Source organism: Mobula hypostoma, chromosome 6, assembly GCF_963921235.1.
Source record: "Mobula hypostoma chromosome 6, sMobHyp1.1, whole genome shotgun sequence".
Classification (NCBI taxonomy): domain Eukaryota; kingdom Metazoa; phylum Chordata; class Chondrichthyes; order Myliobatiformes; family Myliobatidae; genus Mobula; species Mobula hypostoma.
Window position 1 is genome coordinate 86699349 of NC_086102.1, and position 21294 is coordinate 86720642.

A 21294-nucleotide genomic window follows, 5' to 3' on the forward strand; every position below is an offset into this window, starting at 1 on the left:
CCTATGTGTCTGCAGTTTAGTTTTTTATTCAAACCCTTTCTTCATTATTTATAATCTCAAAGCTTAGAGTTGTTACTATTTTGCAGCTATAAAGTTTGAACCAATCAATATAATTTTACACTACTTGCTGTACCTATGCAGCTAGTACAGGTGAGTTTCTAGTTAATGGTGGTGGGGGGAAACAGTGATGGAATTGCATCTGAGTCTGAGTTGTGAATAGACTCTGTGTTTTTGGAGACATTATCTGCCCAGCATTGTTGGATAACTTCTATTTGAACCCACAATGGTATGTGGCACAAGCAGCAATCCAGAGATTACTACACTTGAGGTCCAGCACATCGTTCTCTGCAACTTCCACCATCTCCAATGGGGTCCCACCAACAGACACATCTTCCCTTCCACCTCTTCCCCAGCCTTACGCAGGGCTCACTCTCTCTGCATCTTCCTTGTCCACTTGTCTTTCTGCATAGATCTTTCTCCTGGAATTTATAGCACTTAGCATGGTTGCAGTGATATCTGCCTCTACACCACCTCCCTCATCACCATTCATAGCTCCAGACAGTCCCTCCAGGTGAGGTGGCACTTCACCAGTGAGTCCGTCAGGGTCACTTACTGTATCTGGTGCTCACAATGTGGCCTCCCCTACACCAGTGGGAGCCTACGCAGATGGGCGGGGGGAGCACATTGATTAGCACCCTCAGTCTATTCGCCACAACAGCTAGCATCTCCCAGTGGCCACCCATTTCAATTCCACTTCCCATTCCCTCTCAGAAATGTCTGCCTATAGCCTCCTCTACTGCCCAAATGAGTTCAGATGCAGGTTGGAGGGCCAATATCTCATATTTCATCTTGGTAGTCTCCAACCTGACAGTATTCTCTCATTTTGTTGGCCCTCTCACCCCTTTTCTTCTCCTCTTCCACTCTCATGAGCTGTCCATCACCTCTGGTTCTCCTCTTCATTCCCTTTATTCCAGAGTCCACTGTCCTCTCAATAAGATTCCACCTTCTTCAACCACTTAACTCTTCCACTTTTCACGACATAGCTTCTTACATCATTCCCTATTCTCCCCCCTCCCCTACCCACCGACCTTCCCCCTCATCCATCACCTGCAAGTTTGTAATCCTCCCCTTCTTATTCGGGCTTCTTTGCTTTCCTGTCCTGATGCAAGGTCTCAAGCTGAAATGTTGACTGTTCATTTCCTTCCATTGACACTGCCTGATCTGCTGAATTCCTCCAGAATTTTGCAGGTCTTGCTCAAAATTTCCAGCATGTGCAGAATCTCTCGTGTCTCCTCTGCATTACTGTGCCACATTTTTACAACTGTTCTTCGAAGGAACAGAATGTAACACTGGGAGTGCAAAGCTCAGACTCACTGGGCGTAACATATTAATGTAGAATTATATCTCACTCCAATAATAATCAGGGACCAAAGACTAAATCAAGTATTTTTGACTTATACCTGGAAAAGCTATTTCTCATCTCTACTATAACTGGATAGTTAGCACAGCTGCATAATTCTTTCTGGAAAACAGTCCCTTATTTTCAACTCTCCTTTTAATGATTCCTATATCTCTCTGAGCAAACTTCACATTTAAGTTTTATGGGACAAATCTGAAAAATGCTTCAAAGTTATTTTCAGTCTCCTCTTCAATTATACTACTATATAATAAAAATTCTTTATTTGGCACCAAGGAACATGATCAATATTTCTGTTTTTAGTTTTCATATCAACAAAAACATGGATCTTAATAATATGACCAGCAGGCTATATATCACTTCCAATCACTGTATTTAATTTTGCTTGAGAGTCATAGAGTCATACAGAACTACAGCACACTTTCCTGAAGGTAGGTGACCAGAACTGCACGTAACACTATAAATTAGGCCTCTCCAATTTCTTAAACAACTTCAACATAATATCCCAACTCCTTTACTCAATACATTGATTAATGAAGGCCAATATGCCAAAAGCAATGTTTACGGCCCTATCTACCTATGACACTACTTTCAATGAGTTGTGGATCCGAATTCCAGATCGCTCTGTTCTACCGCACTCCCCTACTATTTACTGTGTAAGTCCTACACTGGTTTGTCCTCCCAAACTGCAACTCCTCACACTTAGGTTCATTATTTTTAGAAACAAAACTAAACACTCATAGTGTACTGCAAAAGGCTTCCAGAACTGATTTGTTTTGAAATAATTTGCAAAAATGTACACTTACTGCTATGAATATGCAGAAATGTTATTAACTGCCATTAGATGGCAGAATGTGTAAGTTATCATGTCTACACCTATGTGTCTGTAGTTTAGTTTCTTTTTTATTAATTCAAACCCTTTCTTCGTTATTTGTAATCTCAAAGCTTGGAGTTGTAACTGTTTTGCAGTTAGGAAGTTTGAACCAACCAATATAATAACACACTAATTCCAGTATCTATGCGGGTGGTACAGTTGAGTTTCTAGTCAATGGTGATGGGAATACAGTGATGAAACTGCAACTGAATGTCAGAGTTTTGTGACTAAACTCTGTGCTTCTGAAGAGATTATCTGCCCAGCTATGGGTATATAGCCCCACTGCCTTGTGGGCAGCTTCAGGAGAGACAAAGGCTAAGGGAGTAAACCCAGACAGCAAATTCGCAGTGCAGCCCTTAAAGTCGCTGGACGTCACTGAATATCTTTCCAGCAGCTCCTGCAGCTAAGTTGGTGCCAAATGTAATGCTTCATAAGCTTTCCTTGGACTACACTGGTGAGGCCGAGAGGGGGATCTTGATGACTGGGCATCTCAGGATCTCCATACCTTCTGCCCAGGATTGTGATGATGATGATTATCATCACCCATTGCCCTTCAAGACAGATGGATGCCAACCATCTGCCCAGCACTGCTGGATTGTAACTTCTATTTGCAATGGAAGGAGAGAGTGGAAGAAGGAAAGTATACACCTGAACATCATTTGTGGGAAATTAGCAGATTCAGCAACAGGACAACTTTTCATCTGAGCAATAGATAGAAGGAAATCATCAAGGACTTATAGGTCATGTTCAACCATTCAGACTGAACTTTTATTGGAGAGATTATTCACTAAGTGTCTATATATTTGAGATAATATCGTCTCCATGGATCTTTAGGAGGCACCTAATGAAGCTCAACAGAAGAAATCATTAGCAGAACTGCTTTTGTTGAACTGGAGTGACTGAACCTTATGGCATGGCTTAATTTAACAGGAGACATGGTAGATAAGGATATTAACTGTTAGGATGAGATACATGGTGATGACACAGAATCTGTTCCGGGGCTTCAGAACTTTATCATTGACATTAATTAATGATTTGAATCAAGGAACTGAGAGTTCTATAGGGAAATGCACAAATGACATTGTTAAGAGGACACAACAAATTGTGTGGAAATGAGCAGCAAGTTATAAAGGTACACCGATAGATGAAAGATAGAAACAAGTTATAGAAAAGATTACCAAAATTCTGTCTGGCTCTTTGTTGTGTTTCATTATGTAGCCCACACCTTTGGAGACGGTGATGAATCTCTGCAGTTGTGGAGTTAGATAATTCCTTGGAAGATCAGGGTGGAGTTAAAGCCAGTGTAGTTCGGCTATGATCATATTGAATGGCAAGACAGGTTTAAGGGGACCGGAGGCTTATTTCTACTCTTGTTTTTGCTGTGCTCTCAAGGAAAGATGTCAAATTCTTGGAGTGGATATAGAGTAGGGTGGAAGAAAAGCAAGAATGAAGGGCCACTTATGGAGACAATTGAGAAACTGTGGTTGTTCACATTAAAGAGAAAGTTAAAAAGATGCTTGATAAAGTAAATAACAGACACTTTCCAATAGCTTAAGGCACATTCAAGATGCTGGGCAAGAGAACCAGAACTGATGCAAATATCGAGTTTTAAACAGCAAATGGGGTGTGAGGGAATAGGAAGAACACTTGATAGCTACTTTCAAAGCAGAATAGTATAAATATTTGAAGGAAAAAATGAAAAAGCAATAAAGAAAGAGAAAGGGAGAAGGGTCACTGGGAAAGCTCCTCTATAGAGGTGGGAAAGGCCGTTCTTTCTATGATTAACACACTTCCAAATTCTGTTCTCATGATGGTGTTATAGGGAAAGGTAAGGTCATATTTATAATAATTATGAGTAACTGGAGAGTGAAAACCTACTTTTACACAATTCCACCAGTCAAAACCTCAGAACCAGAATTCTACCTTGCCTTAGTAACTAATCATTATTTGCTTTCTATCGCTAAACCAATATTCAATCCATGGGATTATGTGTTAAGGATTAGACTAAGAAAGTTTTTATAGAAGGAGCTTCTCTTTATCATCTTAAAGAGAAATAGCTAAATGGGCAGTTGATTTAAACAGCCATGCAAATGTTTTGAAGACTATTATTAGGTTAATGGAGTAAATTAAGTATTTTTGTATCTATGGTCAAGATTATTTATTGTCATACTTAAAATCTACCCTTCCTTAAAAACCTCTGTAAGAAGTTCTCAACTCCCATCGTTGCAACTCACTTAAGCTCAACAATGAAAGAGTATCCCACTGTTAACTAATGTATTGAATTTAGCAACAAATCTGCACAAAAAGTTCTTTAAAAAGCACAGCACTAAACAAATATTTTCATTAATTTAAATATGTGCTCACCAGAGTTATCTTTCCATAAAGTCAGATACATTATATGAAACATGATGTAGAACAAACATGTGGTACTCAATAACTTTTCTTTTCTAATATGAAGTTACAAGGCCATAGATATGTTCAGTGAGTCTTAGACTTGAATAATTTATAACAAGATGGTGAGCAGGCACAAAATAGATATGGAAGGCTTTCAGTATTAAAAGTCATCTTATATGGTCGGATCAGACGAAGTCCTGAACCAAACAGAGGTCCCTTGCAGTAGTCGCAAACTGAAGCACTATTTCACACATTAAAAAGAAAAATAAAATTAAATTTTAATATAATTTCTACAAAGGGGTGGGATTTACTTTCACTTTGTATGTGACTGTCATAAATAATAGATTTTTTTCATTTGTCTCCCTTCCTCAGTTGGCAAAATGTTTCAAAACACTTTTAAAACACAGCCACTATTTATGCCTAAGAACTGGGTAAATAACTCTAGAACTGAACAAAACGTGCAATCTGTGTAATATATTACATTTATATTTATTTCACTGATTATTATTTCTTTTTTTCACATTTTTATTAGTCAGCTAAAGAACTGAAAAGATGGACACCATACTGGAGCAATTTTGAACAGAAATCAGACAAATATTTTACTTGCAAATTATAATTATTAATTAAAGCTTCAAAAATTTCAAGAATTATGAAAGTGCAATGTACAGTTCTGACAGCAAAATATTATTGAGTTGTGTTCTTCAAAAATGTGATGTGCATCAAAGTGAACAATATTTTACTAAAGACCACAACCGTTTAGATCCAGAGACTGCTTTAAGAACCCTTGATATAGGAAACAATGTGGGAAACAAATGCATTCTGTGGAGAGAAGTTGTTGAATGAAAAACTTTAGAAAGGGATAGGGACACTACAATCTAGAAATAAAGTAAGGATGACCAACAGCTTAAAATGCTGAGACTTCCCCAAAATTTAACAATTCATACTGGAGATAACCTGATTCATGTTACCAAGATAGGACAATGGGAAGCCAGGAATACTGCAAACCATTCTTCTATCATTGCTGATTTGCTCACTGGAACTCTCGCAATAGGGATGACGTGTAGTTAAATCTATAGAGTACAATTTCTGGTCAAGGCAATTGCTACCTCAGTGAATCAGTCACAGGGCTTGCACATAGAGAGATTCTCCTGCGTTATACATTGAACATTGCCCAAAGATACACATAAAAGACTGGCAAACATTTCCAACCTTGCAGTTCATAGGACAACTCTCTCACCCTAAAAATCAATTTTGTCAACATCCATTGCTTCCTTTTTTAAGTGAATGCACCAAAGCACTCTATATGTGCCTTCCCTAAATTTTTCCTCGTATGCAGCAAAACATCATTGCTTTTGTAATCCCTTGCTGTCATTACATGTTGCAATTGCCTTATTAATTATTTTTTATCTTTGGACTTTAAATGCAAAAAGATGCAAAATTCCTTGAAAATTAACAGCTAATAATTTCTCACACTTAAAAAATGTTTTTCAGCTTTTACTATTAAAACATGCAAATTTCTCCACATTATGCTTACCTTCCACCTTCTTGCCCACCTCTTTATATCCCTCTATGGACTGCTTATATCCTCCTCAAAGTTTATTCTCCCACCCACCTTTGTCTAAATGGCTGATGAAGGGAAAGGATAAAGGATTTGCTATTAGTATATACAGTACTGTACATTAATAATAGATTTTACATAGATAGGGGTAACCAGCACTGAACGTTTTGGCACTCATGTAAACTTAACCTTCTAACCTAACCTACTCTCGTTTTAAGCTTATTTGGCATTCAACAGTTCCCCTTAATAAGCCAGCTAGTCAAAGATTTGCCAAAGAATATTTTCCTTTCACAAAATCATTTTCACTGTGGATAACCTTATGATTTTAAAGCACCCTACTGTCACTTCTTTAATAATAGATTTCAATACTTTTCACAAATCTTTGAGATTGGAAGTTGCTGTCAAGGTCAACATTTATTAATCATCCTTAACTGTCCTCAAGAAGGTGGTGGAGAGCTGCTGCTTGAACTTAGTGCAATCCTTGAAGGGATTGGTCTCTCTTCTCAATAGCATTGTTAAACCCAGTGATGATGATGGAGCAGTGACATGTTTCCATGCAAGGCAAATATCTGACTTGATGATGTCCTCATATACCTGCAGTCCTTGTCCGTCCTGAGTCTCCTGACATTAGAATGTGTAGCCTCAGCTTAGATGGTATACACAGTGATCTGGTTGCTGAGGGAATGAATGTTTAGGGTGATTGAGAGGGTGCTAATAACTTCTCAACTGCACTGGCCAGAATTGTGCCATGCTTCTTGAATGTTGTTAGAGTCAAAGACATCCAAGAATGTGATGATGTTTCTATCACACGCCTCCTTTTCAACTCTCAGACAGTGGAAAGTTTTGGAGTGTCAGGAGTAGTTGCTTCCGCTCTGCCCCTTTGGTCCGTAAGAACTTATGTAGTTGAATTTTTGGTCAATGACAAGTTCCAGAATATGGTGATGGAGGACACAGGCAGGATAAGTGATCATACTCCTTTTGTATTAGAGATGTTTATAGTCTGGAACGTGGAAGGAACAGTATCCCGACTGATTCACACACTATTAATGTCACTGTCCTTTCTGGTTACATATTTTATCAAGAAAATGCAGACCCAGGCCACTCTATCTTCAACTTTTGTTTGTGAACTGGATGTAGAATTGGCTGTGGAAATTGACCTAGTTGCATAATGGACACAAGTAAAAATAACTAGAGAATCCAGAATTCTAACAGACATCATTGCCCCATAAAAAACATCAAACGTTTTTGTAGAAAACTTAACCTGAAGTGTAGTTGGCAAGAGAATCCAGCTCATTATCTTAGTCCATTGAACAGTGAGATACTTACTTGTTCAGTATATGTTGTATCTCCTCGGGTACGTTAAAGTGGTGCTGATGCAAATTGTTCTTAGTAAAAGAGAGAGCAGCTAGATCAGTCAGGTGCTGTGGTTGGTTCTGTATATTTTCTTCCCAAAACAAAGGATGCATGTAATTATTATACACGCGTATATGCTTCAGTGGGAGTTCAAGAAGGCCACATGGCAGTGAACCTAGCTCATTTCCTTCAATGTTTAGAAACCGAAGTTCTCTGGATAATGTCAAAATTAAAACAATAAATGCTCCATATATTTGATGTTAACGTAAAAATATAACTTCAATTTCAATTAATATTAGAGGTACAATATTATGTACAATTCTCTCTATCTCTCTCTCCATTCCACTTGCTTTCACAATTACTTCTTGAAATGTCAATTACAAGAACCAGTGCACCCAGACCTCACTGCATAGTAATATGTTATGATCTTCAATGTTTTCTCAATATGATTTTGAAAGTTACTCGCATAAAGCTGCCGTTTCTCTCCCTTTCCTAATAGGCAAAACATTTCTACATTGTTTTTTAATATAAAGACCAGGACTGAGGACAATCCTCCAAGTGTGGTCTAACCACAGTTCTGTTCAGGATGTACAGAATTTATTTTCTGTTCAGTTCTATTTCTCTAAAAGTTACATCCAAGTACTCTGTTTGCATTTCCCTTTTATCATCAACATTAACTCACCTACCTGATATTTTTGTAAGCATTGTGTGGCACCATTCTTCTTACAAAAATGCTACCTCACAGCTATGAAGAAAATGATTTTCTTTATAAATGCATAGTACATATTTACTATTGCTTTCCAGCATTTTGGTACAAATCTTCTAAATGAATTTTATCAATTTCTCAAATCCCAACTCCTTTTCTCAATTGTAAATGAAATTTCCATGGCATTTAAAGTAACTGAAAATCAGATTCCTCACTGAAAGCTAACCTCTGTTAACATAATTAAAATCCTAAGAAAGGAAAAGTGGTGCAGTTAAGTCCAAAATTACTGATCACTAACCTGAGATTTCTAATATCATTGGGAATGAAAGAAATCTTGTTGTAGGCAACATTGAGTGACTGAAGATGTGGTAAGAGGAATAGTCTGTGAAGAAAAAGATCCACACTTTTTTTTAAGAATGAATCACTCTAAAAACAATATAAGATTGCTAGACTGGAGCTAGAGCAAGGTTAAGTACTATTTAAAGAAAGTAAAATCCCATTTGCAAACTGCTACATAGTGTGATGCAGTTCTATTGCATTTAAGTTTTCACATTAGAATCCAGGATATAACAATGAATGAAGGCAGGAGGACAGAGAGCAGCGCGCCTGCGCGTGTGCACTCCTCCGGTGAAAAATGATATTGTATCTGTTAAATAGGGGCCATGGACAATTCTGATTTGATGGAGAATTGACGTGAAAGCACAGAGGAACATCTGGAGAAATTTCTGAAACACTCGTTCGCTGCTGTCGTTACTGTGTGGTTGGGAATCTTTTGGAGGGTAGGCCTCAAAATCCCCGGCTTTGCCTGCTGTTGGCGACCGAGGTTGAGGTCGAATCGTCCGGACAGAGATGGCACTCAGTACTCGGTGTTGGAGAGCTGATCAGTGCTCGAAGTTTTCGGATGACTCAGAGTCGGATTGTGGTCGGCATGGCAGGGAGAGTTTTTCTTCCTTCTCCCGTCTGCGTGAGATGTGGGACATTTGAGAGACTTTGAACTTTTACTGTGCTCATGGACTTCTTCATCAAGTTATGGTATTGTTACACTGTTTGTAACTATATGTTATAATTATGTGGTTTTGTCAGTTTTTTCAGTCTTGGTCTGTCCTGTGTTTTGTGATATCACACCGGAGGAAATATTGTATCATTTCTTAATGCATGCATTACTAAATGACAATAAAAGAGGACTACATGTCTTCATAATCTAAAATAAAATTTTGTTAATGATCTCTTTAGTATTACACTAACTGCCTTTTATGCATTCTCAGTTTTTAATATTATGATTATGATTACGAGGACACGCAGTCCCCTTTTATTGTCATTTAGTAATGCATGCATCAAGAAATGATAAAAATGTTTTTCCAGAATGATATCATGAAAACACATAACAAATCGACTTAAAAACTAACAAAAACCACATAATTATAACATATAGTTACAATAGTGCAAAGCAATACCGCAATTTGATAAGAACAGACCATGGCACAGTAAAAGTCTCAGAGTCTCTCAAAAGCCCTATCATCTCTCGCAGACAGTAAACCTCCAGCGCCGCCAACTTGCTGATGCAGCATCCCGGAAGCATCCGACCACAGTCCGACTCCAAGTCCGTCCGAAAAACTGTGAGCCTCTGACCACCTATTCGGCACCGAGCACTATCTCTGCCGAGCGTTTCGACCCCGGCCCCGCCAACAGGTGATACGCAAAGCCAAGGATTTGGGGCCTCGTCTACGGAGATTCTCGATCGCACAGTAGCAGTGGCAGCGAAGCAGGCATTTCAGAAGTTACTCCAGATGTTCCTCTGCGCTTCAAACGGCTGTCCCCATCAAATCCGATTGTGCACGGCCCCCTAGTTACACATATCGATATTCATTCAGAATGGCCGCGCGCGCTGCGTTGCGCCGCCATCTTCTCCTCCCTTCTTTCACTGTTAGCAATTGAGACTTCAAAGACCGAGGTCCAGATTCTCCAGATATAACTCCAGAAACTCCAAATTTAGCTTTCTTAAGAGTCTCCTTAGAGAGGTAATTTAAAGCTTTGACCAAGCTTTTTGCTACTTCCTCTAAAATCTTCATGTGGCTTATATGACAATAGACAATAGATAATAGGTGCAGGAGTAGGCCATTCAGCCCTTCTAGCCAGCACCACCATTCACTGTGATCATGGCTGATCATCCACAATCAGTACCCTTTTCCTATCAATAGGAATGGAAAAGGATGACAGAGAATTAAAAGTGCACATAGAGTTCTATTTCAATGAGCTTAAAGGAGGTCTAGTCCAGGTAAATTGTAATCAACAATTAACATGTTACGTTATATATGCAGAACAGGAGGCTTTCAAAGAGGTTTGGATACAGATTAGACATATTCAACAAAGAGAAAAGATGCAAACAACAGGAATTCTGCAGATGCTGGAAATTCAAGCAACACACATCAAAGTTGCTGGTGAACGCAGCAGGCCAGGCAGCATCCCTAGGGTCTCGGCCTGAAACATCGACTGCACCTCTTCCTAGGGATGCTGCCTGGCCTGCTGCGTTCACCAGCAACTTTGATGTGTGTTGCTTAAAGAGAAAAGATAGACCTTTTCCTATGTTAGAGTTCCTGAGATGAATATTAATAATTATTTTCATCACAACCTTCTTTCTTGGCAGTCTCTTGAGGTTAAGGATGTCTTACTGGAATGAAAAGGGCAATTTGTCTCTGTGTGACTTAAAAAAATATGGGTGGTCATTGCACATTAATGCAATGGAAATAAGGTCCACAATGATTGGAGACCAGACGCTGATACATGGACTTAACTTACATAGAAATGCATGTACCACACATACGTCTATCCACAATTGTAGATGTACTTTACATGTACAAGGGTAGAGATAAAAAAAGGAATAAAAGCAGTGCAGGAAAAGAAACTTATGACAATCCTAAGGTTTAGACCAGGTGGGAATACAGTAAGTCTACTTAGGTATATGTTACAAGATCTGATAAAGAACATAGTACTGTATTAAGAATACAGTATATAGTGCCATTAATCTTTGATCCAGTGACACCTCAACTGGGGATTTTAAATTCAATTAAATAAATCTGGAATTAAAATCTTAACGGTAATTAATGTAACTGAGAAAGATTACTGGATTGTTGTAAAATAAATCCATCCAGATCACTAAACTCCTTGAGGTAAGAAATCCTGTCATCTTTACACATCCGCCAGTATGTGACCATCCATTAAACTGCCTTAACCGCATCAGATAAAAGCTTACAGACCTATTTCACTCTCCTGATCTGCTATTTCCAGCATTTTGTGTTTTATTCTGACATCTATGGTATTATACTTATGTATCACATATTAATGACTAATAATTGTTATTAACTAAAGTGAAATTAAGTAATGAAATTAAAGTTGATGGTGGTTGTGTAAAACAACATTAGCTAAAGGATAGAAGGCACTGATTATAGGCTGTTTTTCAGAGTGGAACAAATTTGCAGTTATGTCCTCAGAGATGATGTTTTGAAATCACTCTTCATTCTGATGGAAAACTAAAAAGGTAGGGTGATCAACCCTTTGAGCCTGATCTGCTGTTCAAAATGATCTTGGATAAATATCATTTTGCTACACAGGGTAACTCCTCATCCCAGTCTTAGATGTCTTGTTCCATATTCAGAGACTTCTCGTTTTAGACCATCCAAGGCAGAAACATTCTCTTGGCATCTTTTTTGTCCAGGCCTGTCAGAAATGTGTACTTTCATTGAGGCCTCTTCTCATTCTTCTGCCGTATAGTGAATCTAGGCCTAGTCAACCCAATTTCTCCCCGTATGACTGTCCTTAAGTACCAGCTATCAGTCTGGTGACCCTTCACTGCACTCACTCAGCGGCAAATATGTCCTTTCTTAGATAAGGAGAACAAAACTTCACACAATACTCCAGGTTTAGTTTGATCAAATTCTTGTACGCTTGCAGCAAGACAAACTTATTGCTATATTCAAAATACTTTGCAGTGAAAGCCATTTGCCTTCTTAACTATCTGCTTGCTTTCAGTGACTTGTGTACAAGGACACCCAAGTCCCCTTTTACACCAACAGTTCCCTATCTTTCACCATTGAAATAACACCATATTTGTGCATTTTCTGCTTTAGTAGACAAGCTCACGTTTAATCAGGTTATACGACATCTGCCATGTACAGTGGATTCTGGTTAATTGGGCCATCGGTTTATCGGGGCCGCCGCTTATTTGGAACAACTCTTAAAGAACAAAAATAAATTGAGCAAATAGCTAAGATTCCCCTTGTTTATTTGGGGCATTATGCCACTTAATTGGGATAGGAAATTGTTGCCCAACAGTTTCTAACTAGCTTCAGTCATGTGCACTTGCGTGGCTGTTAGGCACAACATCATGCTTCTAGTTTTGTGTTTTAAATAACATCAGTTGCACGTGTCTGTTCCAAAAGCAACAATTTTTGTCACTGATATTTGGCAAGAAATAAGTCAATTCAGAACAGTTTTGTTCACTGTGGTTTCAAATATTCAAGGTTGGAGATGCCAGAAACAGCTGGGAGTGAAAATGAAATGATTTCACTATTTCAACAAGTCAGAAACTATAGAGAACTTGAAGATATCGACAATCATCTTGAATGTTACAATCAAAATTAAGATTTGAAGGATGCAATCATTGTCAGCATTGTATGAAAGCAATCCATTATGTCCAGCCGATATCTGTGCTGATTTTGTTAATTTACAGTCAAAAGAACTTGACGTGGATGAATTCTTCCATCATTAAGTATTAGGAACTAATACACAGTTCTATAGTACTGCAGTAGTATTGGTAGTGTTCAAATTTGTTCTGTATATCATTTAAATACATAATTTGTTACTCAGTTTGTCTTTTTATACCTTTTTAACTATTTCCATGAAACTTTGGCTAATTGGGGCAGCCACTTAATTGGGCCAAAATGTACTGGTCCCAATGTGTCCTAATTAACCAGAATCTACTGTATTTGTTAAACTTACCCAAATTGTCTTGAAGGCTCTTTATGACCTCCTCACAACTTCCTCTCTGACCCAGTTCCATGTCACTGGGAAACTTAGAAATAATGCATTTAGTGACCACATTAAATTATTGATGAATAATGCAAATATCTGGGGCCTAATACTGGTCCCTGCAGTACCTTAATAGTCACCATCTGCCACCCCAAGAAAGCCCCATTCATTCCTACGCTGAGTTTTCTGTCTGTCAACCCATTTCCAAATCATGAAAGTATACTACCTCCAATACCACATGCTCTAATTGTGCAAACCTATCTCCTATGCGTGACTTTATCAAAGGCCTTCTGAAAATCCAGATACAGTGTGCACACTCACATCCTCAAAACACTCCAAGGGTTTGTCAAATAAAAATTCCTTTCATAAGTCTCTGTTGACTTTGTTTGATCCATTAACATTTTCTCACACATAATAGAGACTAAATTTTACCAACTACTGATGTGAAACTAATCAGTTTAAAATTCCATTTTATTTCCCTCTTTTATAAACAGTGGAAGTACATTTGCCACAGTCCCATTATCTATAGAATTTCTGAAGCTGACAACCAAAGCCTTTTCCATGGCTGCTTCTTTTATTACTCTGAGATGCAGATCATTATGGCCGTTAATCAACTTTCAGTGCCACTTATTTCTCCAGCACTACTTTTCACTTTTATACTCATTTACTTTAATTCCTCCTTTTCATTGGGCTCTTAGTTCTCCAACATTTCTGGGAAGTTGTTAGTGCTCTTTTCTGTGAAGTGAGAACTGAAGTATTTCCTATTTCTCTGCCACTTCTTTGTTCCTCATTCTCCCATTTCTGACTGGCATTAATGAAAAGGGGTTGTATAAATAATGCATAATTTCTCTTAGATAGCACACGACAATATAGTAACTAATGAGGAAGACAGAAGCAAATTTCAGGAGAGATTGACTGATGAAATAAGTGGAAACATGGCAAGTTAAACTTAATGCAAGGAAGGCCGAAATAATTAAGTTTGATGAGGTAATGAAAGGCAATTTTAACTAAATAGTACAATTTTGTAGAGGAAATAGGAGAGAATTCATGGGGAAGGAAAGTTGAGAAGGCTATTTGAAAGGGTTCCCTAGATTTATTAACATAACAGCAATGAAGTTGCACTAAACTTTTATAAAACATTCCAGCAGTATTATTGTGGCCAAATTCAGGTGATACTGATGATACAGAAGAGATTTATTAAAATGGAATGTGGATGGGATTCTGTTACACAAGGACTAGAGAAACTGAGTGTTTACAGTAGACTAAAAAGTTAAGAGAGATTTGAAAATGTCTTCAAAACAAAGTAGGAAGGATAAATGTTTCCAGTGGCACTGGAGGAAGCAGATTTAATGCAACAGATGAAAGAAATGGAGGTGACATAAAGATTTACTTTGAGAGTTGTTACAATCTGGAAATTACAACCCAAATCTGTGTAGGAAATAGATTCGGTAGTCTATTTCAAACGAGAATTGAATAAATACTGTAAGGGAGCAAATTTATAGAGTAAGGGATTAATTTTGTTGATTTTTCCCAAGAGCCAGTGTAGGCAGAATGGTCAAATGGGTCACCAAGGTGTTTAAATGAAAGATCATTGACCTGAAACATTAATCCATTTCTATTTTCACAAATGCTGCCCTACATGTTGAATTGTTCCAGTAAGCCTTGTTCTTATACAGCTGGAAGGAAGTTTTAATGAAATATTTGTAGATGTAAGAAAACTGCATCTGAAATTTCACAAGTAAGAAAATAATCTAAACCATATTATGCCTCCACTATCCTACAGCCACATCTCTAATCATGGGAGCTGTTTATTTTTTCGCTTTAGCCACTAATCTTGGAAATCCCACGGTTTTGTACAGTGCACAGGATTCCAATTTCTCTTTTATACTTCTTACATTTATTTTTGTATCCACAGTATATTATTCTAAATTTCTTATTGATCAACATTTTACTTACAGTATGTCTATCCATCCCTGTCTAATACTAAGCACTTATCAATCCTCTTTGAAATCCTGCCTGCATTTGTTCTTTGTACTTCATCATACCAGACAGCAACCTAATAAATCTGCATTGCTCTCTATAGATAACCTCAATAAGAACATCATAAGTTTTACTGAATGATGGCTTCTTTAACTTAGATATACGATAGGTATGCAGTACATATATGAAAGGATCAATAATGAAGTATTTTAACCACTTAGAAACCAGTTCACAGTAAATATCTATTACAAAGCAACACACAGAATGTTGGAGGAACTCAGCAAGTCAGGCAGCATCTGTGGAAAAAAGTAAACAGTTGATGCTCTGGGCCGAGACCCTTCTTCAGGACCAAGAACATCTATTACAATTGCTTTAGAAACCACAGCAGCTAAAATGCACGTTTGCATTAGGCTATGCTCTTTCCAAATTAAACTTGCAGAATGACATGCTTGGTTTCACTTCATTTCAAATACATTATGCACAAACGTTCTGTTTCCTCTTTAAAAGGCTATTGTTTGCGAACATAGGAACAGAAGTAGGAAACTCAGTTCCACCAAACTGTTCAAGTAAATTGTAGTTGTTCTTAACTCAACATATTTAGAAGTCATTTTTTATTGCCATTGCAGCCCAAAGCCAGCATTTATTAGCATATTTTTGCCTTGATCAGATGGTGGTGTGTCTTCTCCTTCAACTACTGGCAATAGCCTATGTCAATCTGATACAATCAAGTTCCTACTGGGCCACTTTAGAGGGAAGTTAAAAGGCACTGAGACAAGAGTCACATGTAGACTCTACTCAGGCAAGGATATTAGATCCCTTTCTCGAAAGAACTTGAGTAATCAGCTGGATATTTATAGTCATCCCAAACCTTGATGCTCACATATATTATCAGCTTTTTATTTGCAGAAAAATTAAATTCAAATTCTCAAACAAAAAATACAGAATTATCCTATCCAACTATTTAGTGGCATGAAAAACATTTTTCTTGATAACTGTGTCAATCTAAATCTTGGAACCTCCAATGGTTGAGGCATTCACACCATTTTGAAAATTCTAGGAGTGGGGATATAAAAATCAGTCTCCAGACATTTACACAAAACTAACAGGTGTAGTGCTAGCTGTAACTTGACTTGGGCCTCTGAAGCTATGAGACAGTTGCATTACCACATCCCCATTTATCCTCCAAAGACCTGCAAAGACATAGTATCCGGGACAAATCAGAACGGAGTTCACCTTAAAAATGCATTTCAAGGACAGCACCTCCAACGGTTCAATAGCAGGAGATGGAGGAACCCAACTATAATTTTAACCTAAACAAGACTCATAGCCATAAAGTTGTCATCAGAGTAAAATAAAGTAGTTCTTTCAAAATGAGACAGAAATGAAAATATTCTCTTGCAGATTGCCTTTGCAATGTTTGAGAAGTTCTCTGCAAATATAAGTTAAAAAGTTGTTTTGAGAAATTCTGTCTCCTATGTTTAACCCTACCTGGTTAAATACTGAACGTGACGTTGCCAAATAAGTCTGGGATTCAGAAATCTTATTATTGCACAGGCAATTTCAACTCCTGTGAGTAGACAGGTTTGAGATTTGGCAGGAAGGCTTAATGCATAAAATCAACACTGTGCTAGGAACCTGATCCCCTCTGGCAAATTTAAACATGATAATTGCTCATTAAGATTGATTTTAACAGCAATCTTCAAATTCGAAGATGAATAGATTGTTTAGGCTTTCTAGACTTAGCAGTACAACTGTAGCAAAACCTAATGATAATGGACAGGGAGGGCTGCTGAGTAAATCTGACAACAAACCCTATTGGCACAGCTATTCCTCATGTCGCTGTGAGTCCTCCACTTCCTCACAGACAAATCCCAATTAGTACGGATTGGCAACAGTATCTCTTTCATGGCTGCGTGCTTAGCTGCCTGCTCAACTCACTTTATATTTATGATTGTGTAGCTAAGTACAGCTTCAATGCCCATGGTCCATGAGCCAGTCCTTGTTAGTGGAATGGAGGTGGAGAGGGTCATTAGCTTTAAATTCTTTGGTGTTAACATATCAGAGGATTTTAATCATGGACAAGCAAGATAAAAGATCAGCTCTCAGCTTGGATGGTGCAACTCTCAATCCCCACTTAAGGCAACACCTGTCAAGGGCCTGTACTGGTAAAATGGGGAACTGGGCTTTCTGATGCACATTCTATTTTGAGTGGCCATGTAGACTTGAGATAGCGTAGGGTCTTTTCTGATTTGTCTTTGGATCATATCTGCCATAATAGGAAGATTTTTGATTTGCATTAGGACAAATACGTCAAGAGGAGTCTCCTCTTTTATAAAGTTTCCGGGTATTTCCTTTTCCAAGGGTAAATGGGACAACCCATCAGCATTTCCACAATTAGTTGTCCTCTTGAATTCAATCTTGTAATTTTGTCTTCCAAAAAACAGAGCCAATCTCTCCATTCGTGCTGCTACTGTTAGTGGAATGCCCTTCTGTGGATGGAAAATGGACACTAGTGGTTGATGATCAGTAATGAGGGTAAACTCTCTCCCATCCTGGTACTGGTTGAAATGTTTTTCACCCCAAACCAGACTGAAGGTCTTTCTGTTAATCTGTGGAGTTAAGGGAACATGATGCAAAGTCTATGGGGCATTCACTTCCATCACTCATAACATGGCATGACTGCACCTAGCTGAAGCATCACAGGCAAGCTTCACTGGACGATGTGGATCATAATGTGTGAGTATAAAGTCTGACATCACCATTTTGTTTACCTTTTTGAAAGCCACCTTAGATTGCTTTGTCCTTTGCCATTTCTTCCTGATTTGCAGAAATGAGTTCAAGGGTGGAATACAGTAGCCGGGTTTGACAGGAACCTGTTAGAGTAATTGACAAATTCTTAAAAGGACCACAATTGTGACATGTCCTTTGGTCTTGGGGCATCCATCATTGCTTGAATTTTCTCAACACACTTGTGTAATGCTTGTGTGTCATAGCTTTCTGCCAGAGTGCAGGTGCCGATCCTACTCTGAAAATCAGCCTATAAAAGTCATAAAACCCTGAGTGAGTGCTTATGGTGAGAAACACTTTGGACTCTTCTTTCATCTCCATCGGTAGGTAGGCCTCAGCTCAGTCAACTTTGCTGAAGTGTTTTCCTCCATAAAGGTTTGCAAAGATATCGTCTATCCTGGGCAGAGAGTATTGATCTACTTTCAGTACTGGATTAATGGTGACCTTAAAATCATGACAGATTCTGAAAGACCCATTCTTCTTGGCTACTGGGACCACTGCCATCGTCCATGGGCTCCACTCAACCTTGGAAAGAATTCCTCCAACCTCCATGCGATCAAGCTCACTGGCTACTTTATTACGGATGATATGAGGAACAGGACGAGGCTTTGTAACTTGGGTATGGCATTTTCATTTAGCACTATTTTACTCTTGAGTTTTCCAATCTCATCCATGAACACTGCTCTGGCATCATCCAGTACCTTTCTTAATTTGCTTTCAGTTGACTATTGCAGGGGATTCAGTATGCAAATGATGGATGAATCTCCAATCAAGTTGTATTTGTCTCAGCCAATCATGGCCCCACAATGCTGGCCTTCCTGTATTTAACACATACCCAATATGGCTTGTTGGATATTGTATTTCACTGTTAGGAATGTCATTCACAGAGGAGCTATCTTTTCTTCAGTGTAAGTTCTTAGCTGTATATCTTCAGTACCTTTGAAATGCCAAATTCATCTTGTGTAATGACTGAAAGAGCTGAGCCAGTGTCCAATTCCATTTTAATTAATTTGCCGTTCACTTCTGGTGTAAGCCGTTTTGCTTGTCTCCTGTTAGTTTTCATATTGTAAGCTTCAAGGTTACCCAGTCCTATGTCACTCTCATCGTTATCAGACTTTTCATCCTTCCAATGTACCCAGCCATTTCTGCTTTTTACTTTTATTTATTTATTATTATTATCACAATGACTATATTATTATTATATTCAATGTTTATGAACCCATGAATTTTGTCCGGGTTCTGCAGTTCTTTTAACTTGACTATCTCTCTCCTTTTCCAAAGAAACACGAGCTGGCCTTTTTTTTTACTTGATTGTTTCTCTCTCTCTCTCCCCTTGCGAAGAAGGAAAGTGACGTGCTGCGCTTCAACCAGTAAATAGGCATCTCGGGTTCGTTTTAAAACTAACTCGTCACTACTTACGTTTTGTAACTTCAAAAATAACTAATCGAAAGAAAAACTGGGAGCCCAGGAATAAATATGTATCGATTTTGTTTTTACTTTAGTGAGACTTGCACTTTTACTTATTACCTGTAATGAATTATCTAAACAAAGAATGCTTAAACAACTATTTACAGTATTACCAAAATATTTATTGCACAACAGCTGGCTGTCACTCAACTTCTATTTGCAACCATTATTTATGCCATTCCTAACAACCAATTAGCCAACAGAACTGACTAAATTCAGCAAGCTTACCCTATGGCATGCAGGGTAGTCATGTTCTTGACCCTCATGCACTCTGCTGTTGATATCAGCACTACATTTTAGACCCAAAAGTTTATTTTCCAACTTTCAACAGGCTTCTACAGTCAATTCTGTCCAATTTTATAACTAGAATAATTTAAATTGTAAGTTCTTAGGTGCAACTTAATCAACAAATCCCTCTGAAAAATCATCCACCAATGTACATCCAATGTAGAATTTGTAGTGGGAAATACATTTAGAAAACATTTAATTCCTTGGGAAGAATAACATTCAGAACAAACACATAAGTAAGATATGAAGGAGGAAGAATCAGACTGAAAAAGTGTATGGTTGCAGGATATCTTGAAGCAAGGTTAGTTATGGCCCATAGAAACAGAAAAACACAGAAAACCTACAGCACAATACAGGCCCTTCGGCCCACAAAGCTGTGCCGAACAGGTCCTTACCTTAGAACTACCTAGGTGTACCCATAGCCCTCTATTTTTCTAAGCTCCATACATCCATCCAGGAGTCTCTTAAAAGTCCCTATCATTTCCACCTCCACCACTACCGGCAACCCATTCTATGCACTCACCACTCTCTGCATAAAAAACTTACCCCTGACATCTCCTCTGTACCTGCTTCTAAGCACCTTAAAACTGTGCCCTCTTGTGCTAGCCATTTCAGCCCCGGGAAAAAAACCTCTCACTATCCACACGATCAATGCCTCTCATTATCTTGTACACCTCTATCAGGTCACCTCTCATTCTTCATCGCTCCAAGGAGAAAAGGCCAAGTTCACACAACCTATTCTCATAAGGCATGCTCCCAATCCAGGCAACATCCTTGCAAATCTCCTCTGCACTCTTTCTATGGTTTCCACGTCCTTCTGGTAGTGAGGCGACCAGAACTGAGCACAGTACTCCAAGTGGGGTCTGGCCAGGGTCCTATATAGCTGCAACATTACCTCTCGGCTCTTCAATTCAATCCCAAGATTGATGAAGGCCAATGCTCCGTATGCCTCCTTAACCACAGAGTCAACCTGCGCAGCAGCTTTGAGTGTCCCCAAGATCCCTCTGAGCCTCCGCACTGCCACAACTACCATTAATGCTATATTCTGCCATCATATTTGACCTACCAAAATGAACCACCTCACACTTATCTAGGTTGAACTCCATCTGCTACTACTCAGCCCAGTTTTGCATCCTATCAATGTCCCACTGTAACCTCTGACAGCCTTCCACACTATCCACAACACCCCCAACCTTTGTGTCATCAGCAAATTTACTAACTCATCCCTCCACTTCCTCATCCAGGTCATTTATAAAAATCCCAAAGAGTAGAGGTCCCAGAACAGACCCCTGAGGCACACCACTGGTCACCAACCTCCATGCAGAATATGACCCGCCTACAACCACTCTTTGCTTTCTGTGGGCAAGCCAGTTCTGGATCCACCAAGCAATGTCCCCTTGGATCCCATGCCTCCTTACTTTCCTAGTAAGCCTGGCATGGGGTAC

General features: G+C 38.6%; 1 protein-coding gene across 5 annotated transcripts in view; it reads right to left on the reverse strand.

Moving 5' to 3' along the window:
* Positions 1-21294, reverse strand: part of LOC134348174 (leucine-rich repeat-containing protein 63-like) — a 97842-nt gene that overhangs the window by 13027 nt on the left and 63521 nt on the right. For 3 of the 5 annotated variants that reach the window (XM_063051152.1, XM_063051150.1, XM_063051154.1), the window contains exons 8-10: positions 8601-8684; positions 7570-7809; positions 1116-4926 (exon numbers count right to left, since the gene is read on the reverse strand). In XM_063051152.1, coding sequence (XP_062907222.1) covers positions 4770-4926; positions 7570-7809; positions 8601-8684 — 481 coding nt within the window. In that variant the 3' untranslated portion in view covers positions 1116-4769. Of the gene's footprint in view, positions 1-1115; positions 4927-5119; positions 7401-7569; positions 7810-8600; positions 8685-21294 lie in introns of those variants that run through there. The other 2 variants (XM_063051151.1, XM_063051153.1) reach the window with 2 other exon arrangements.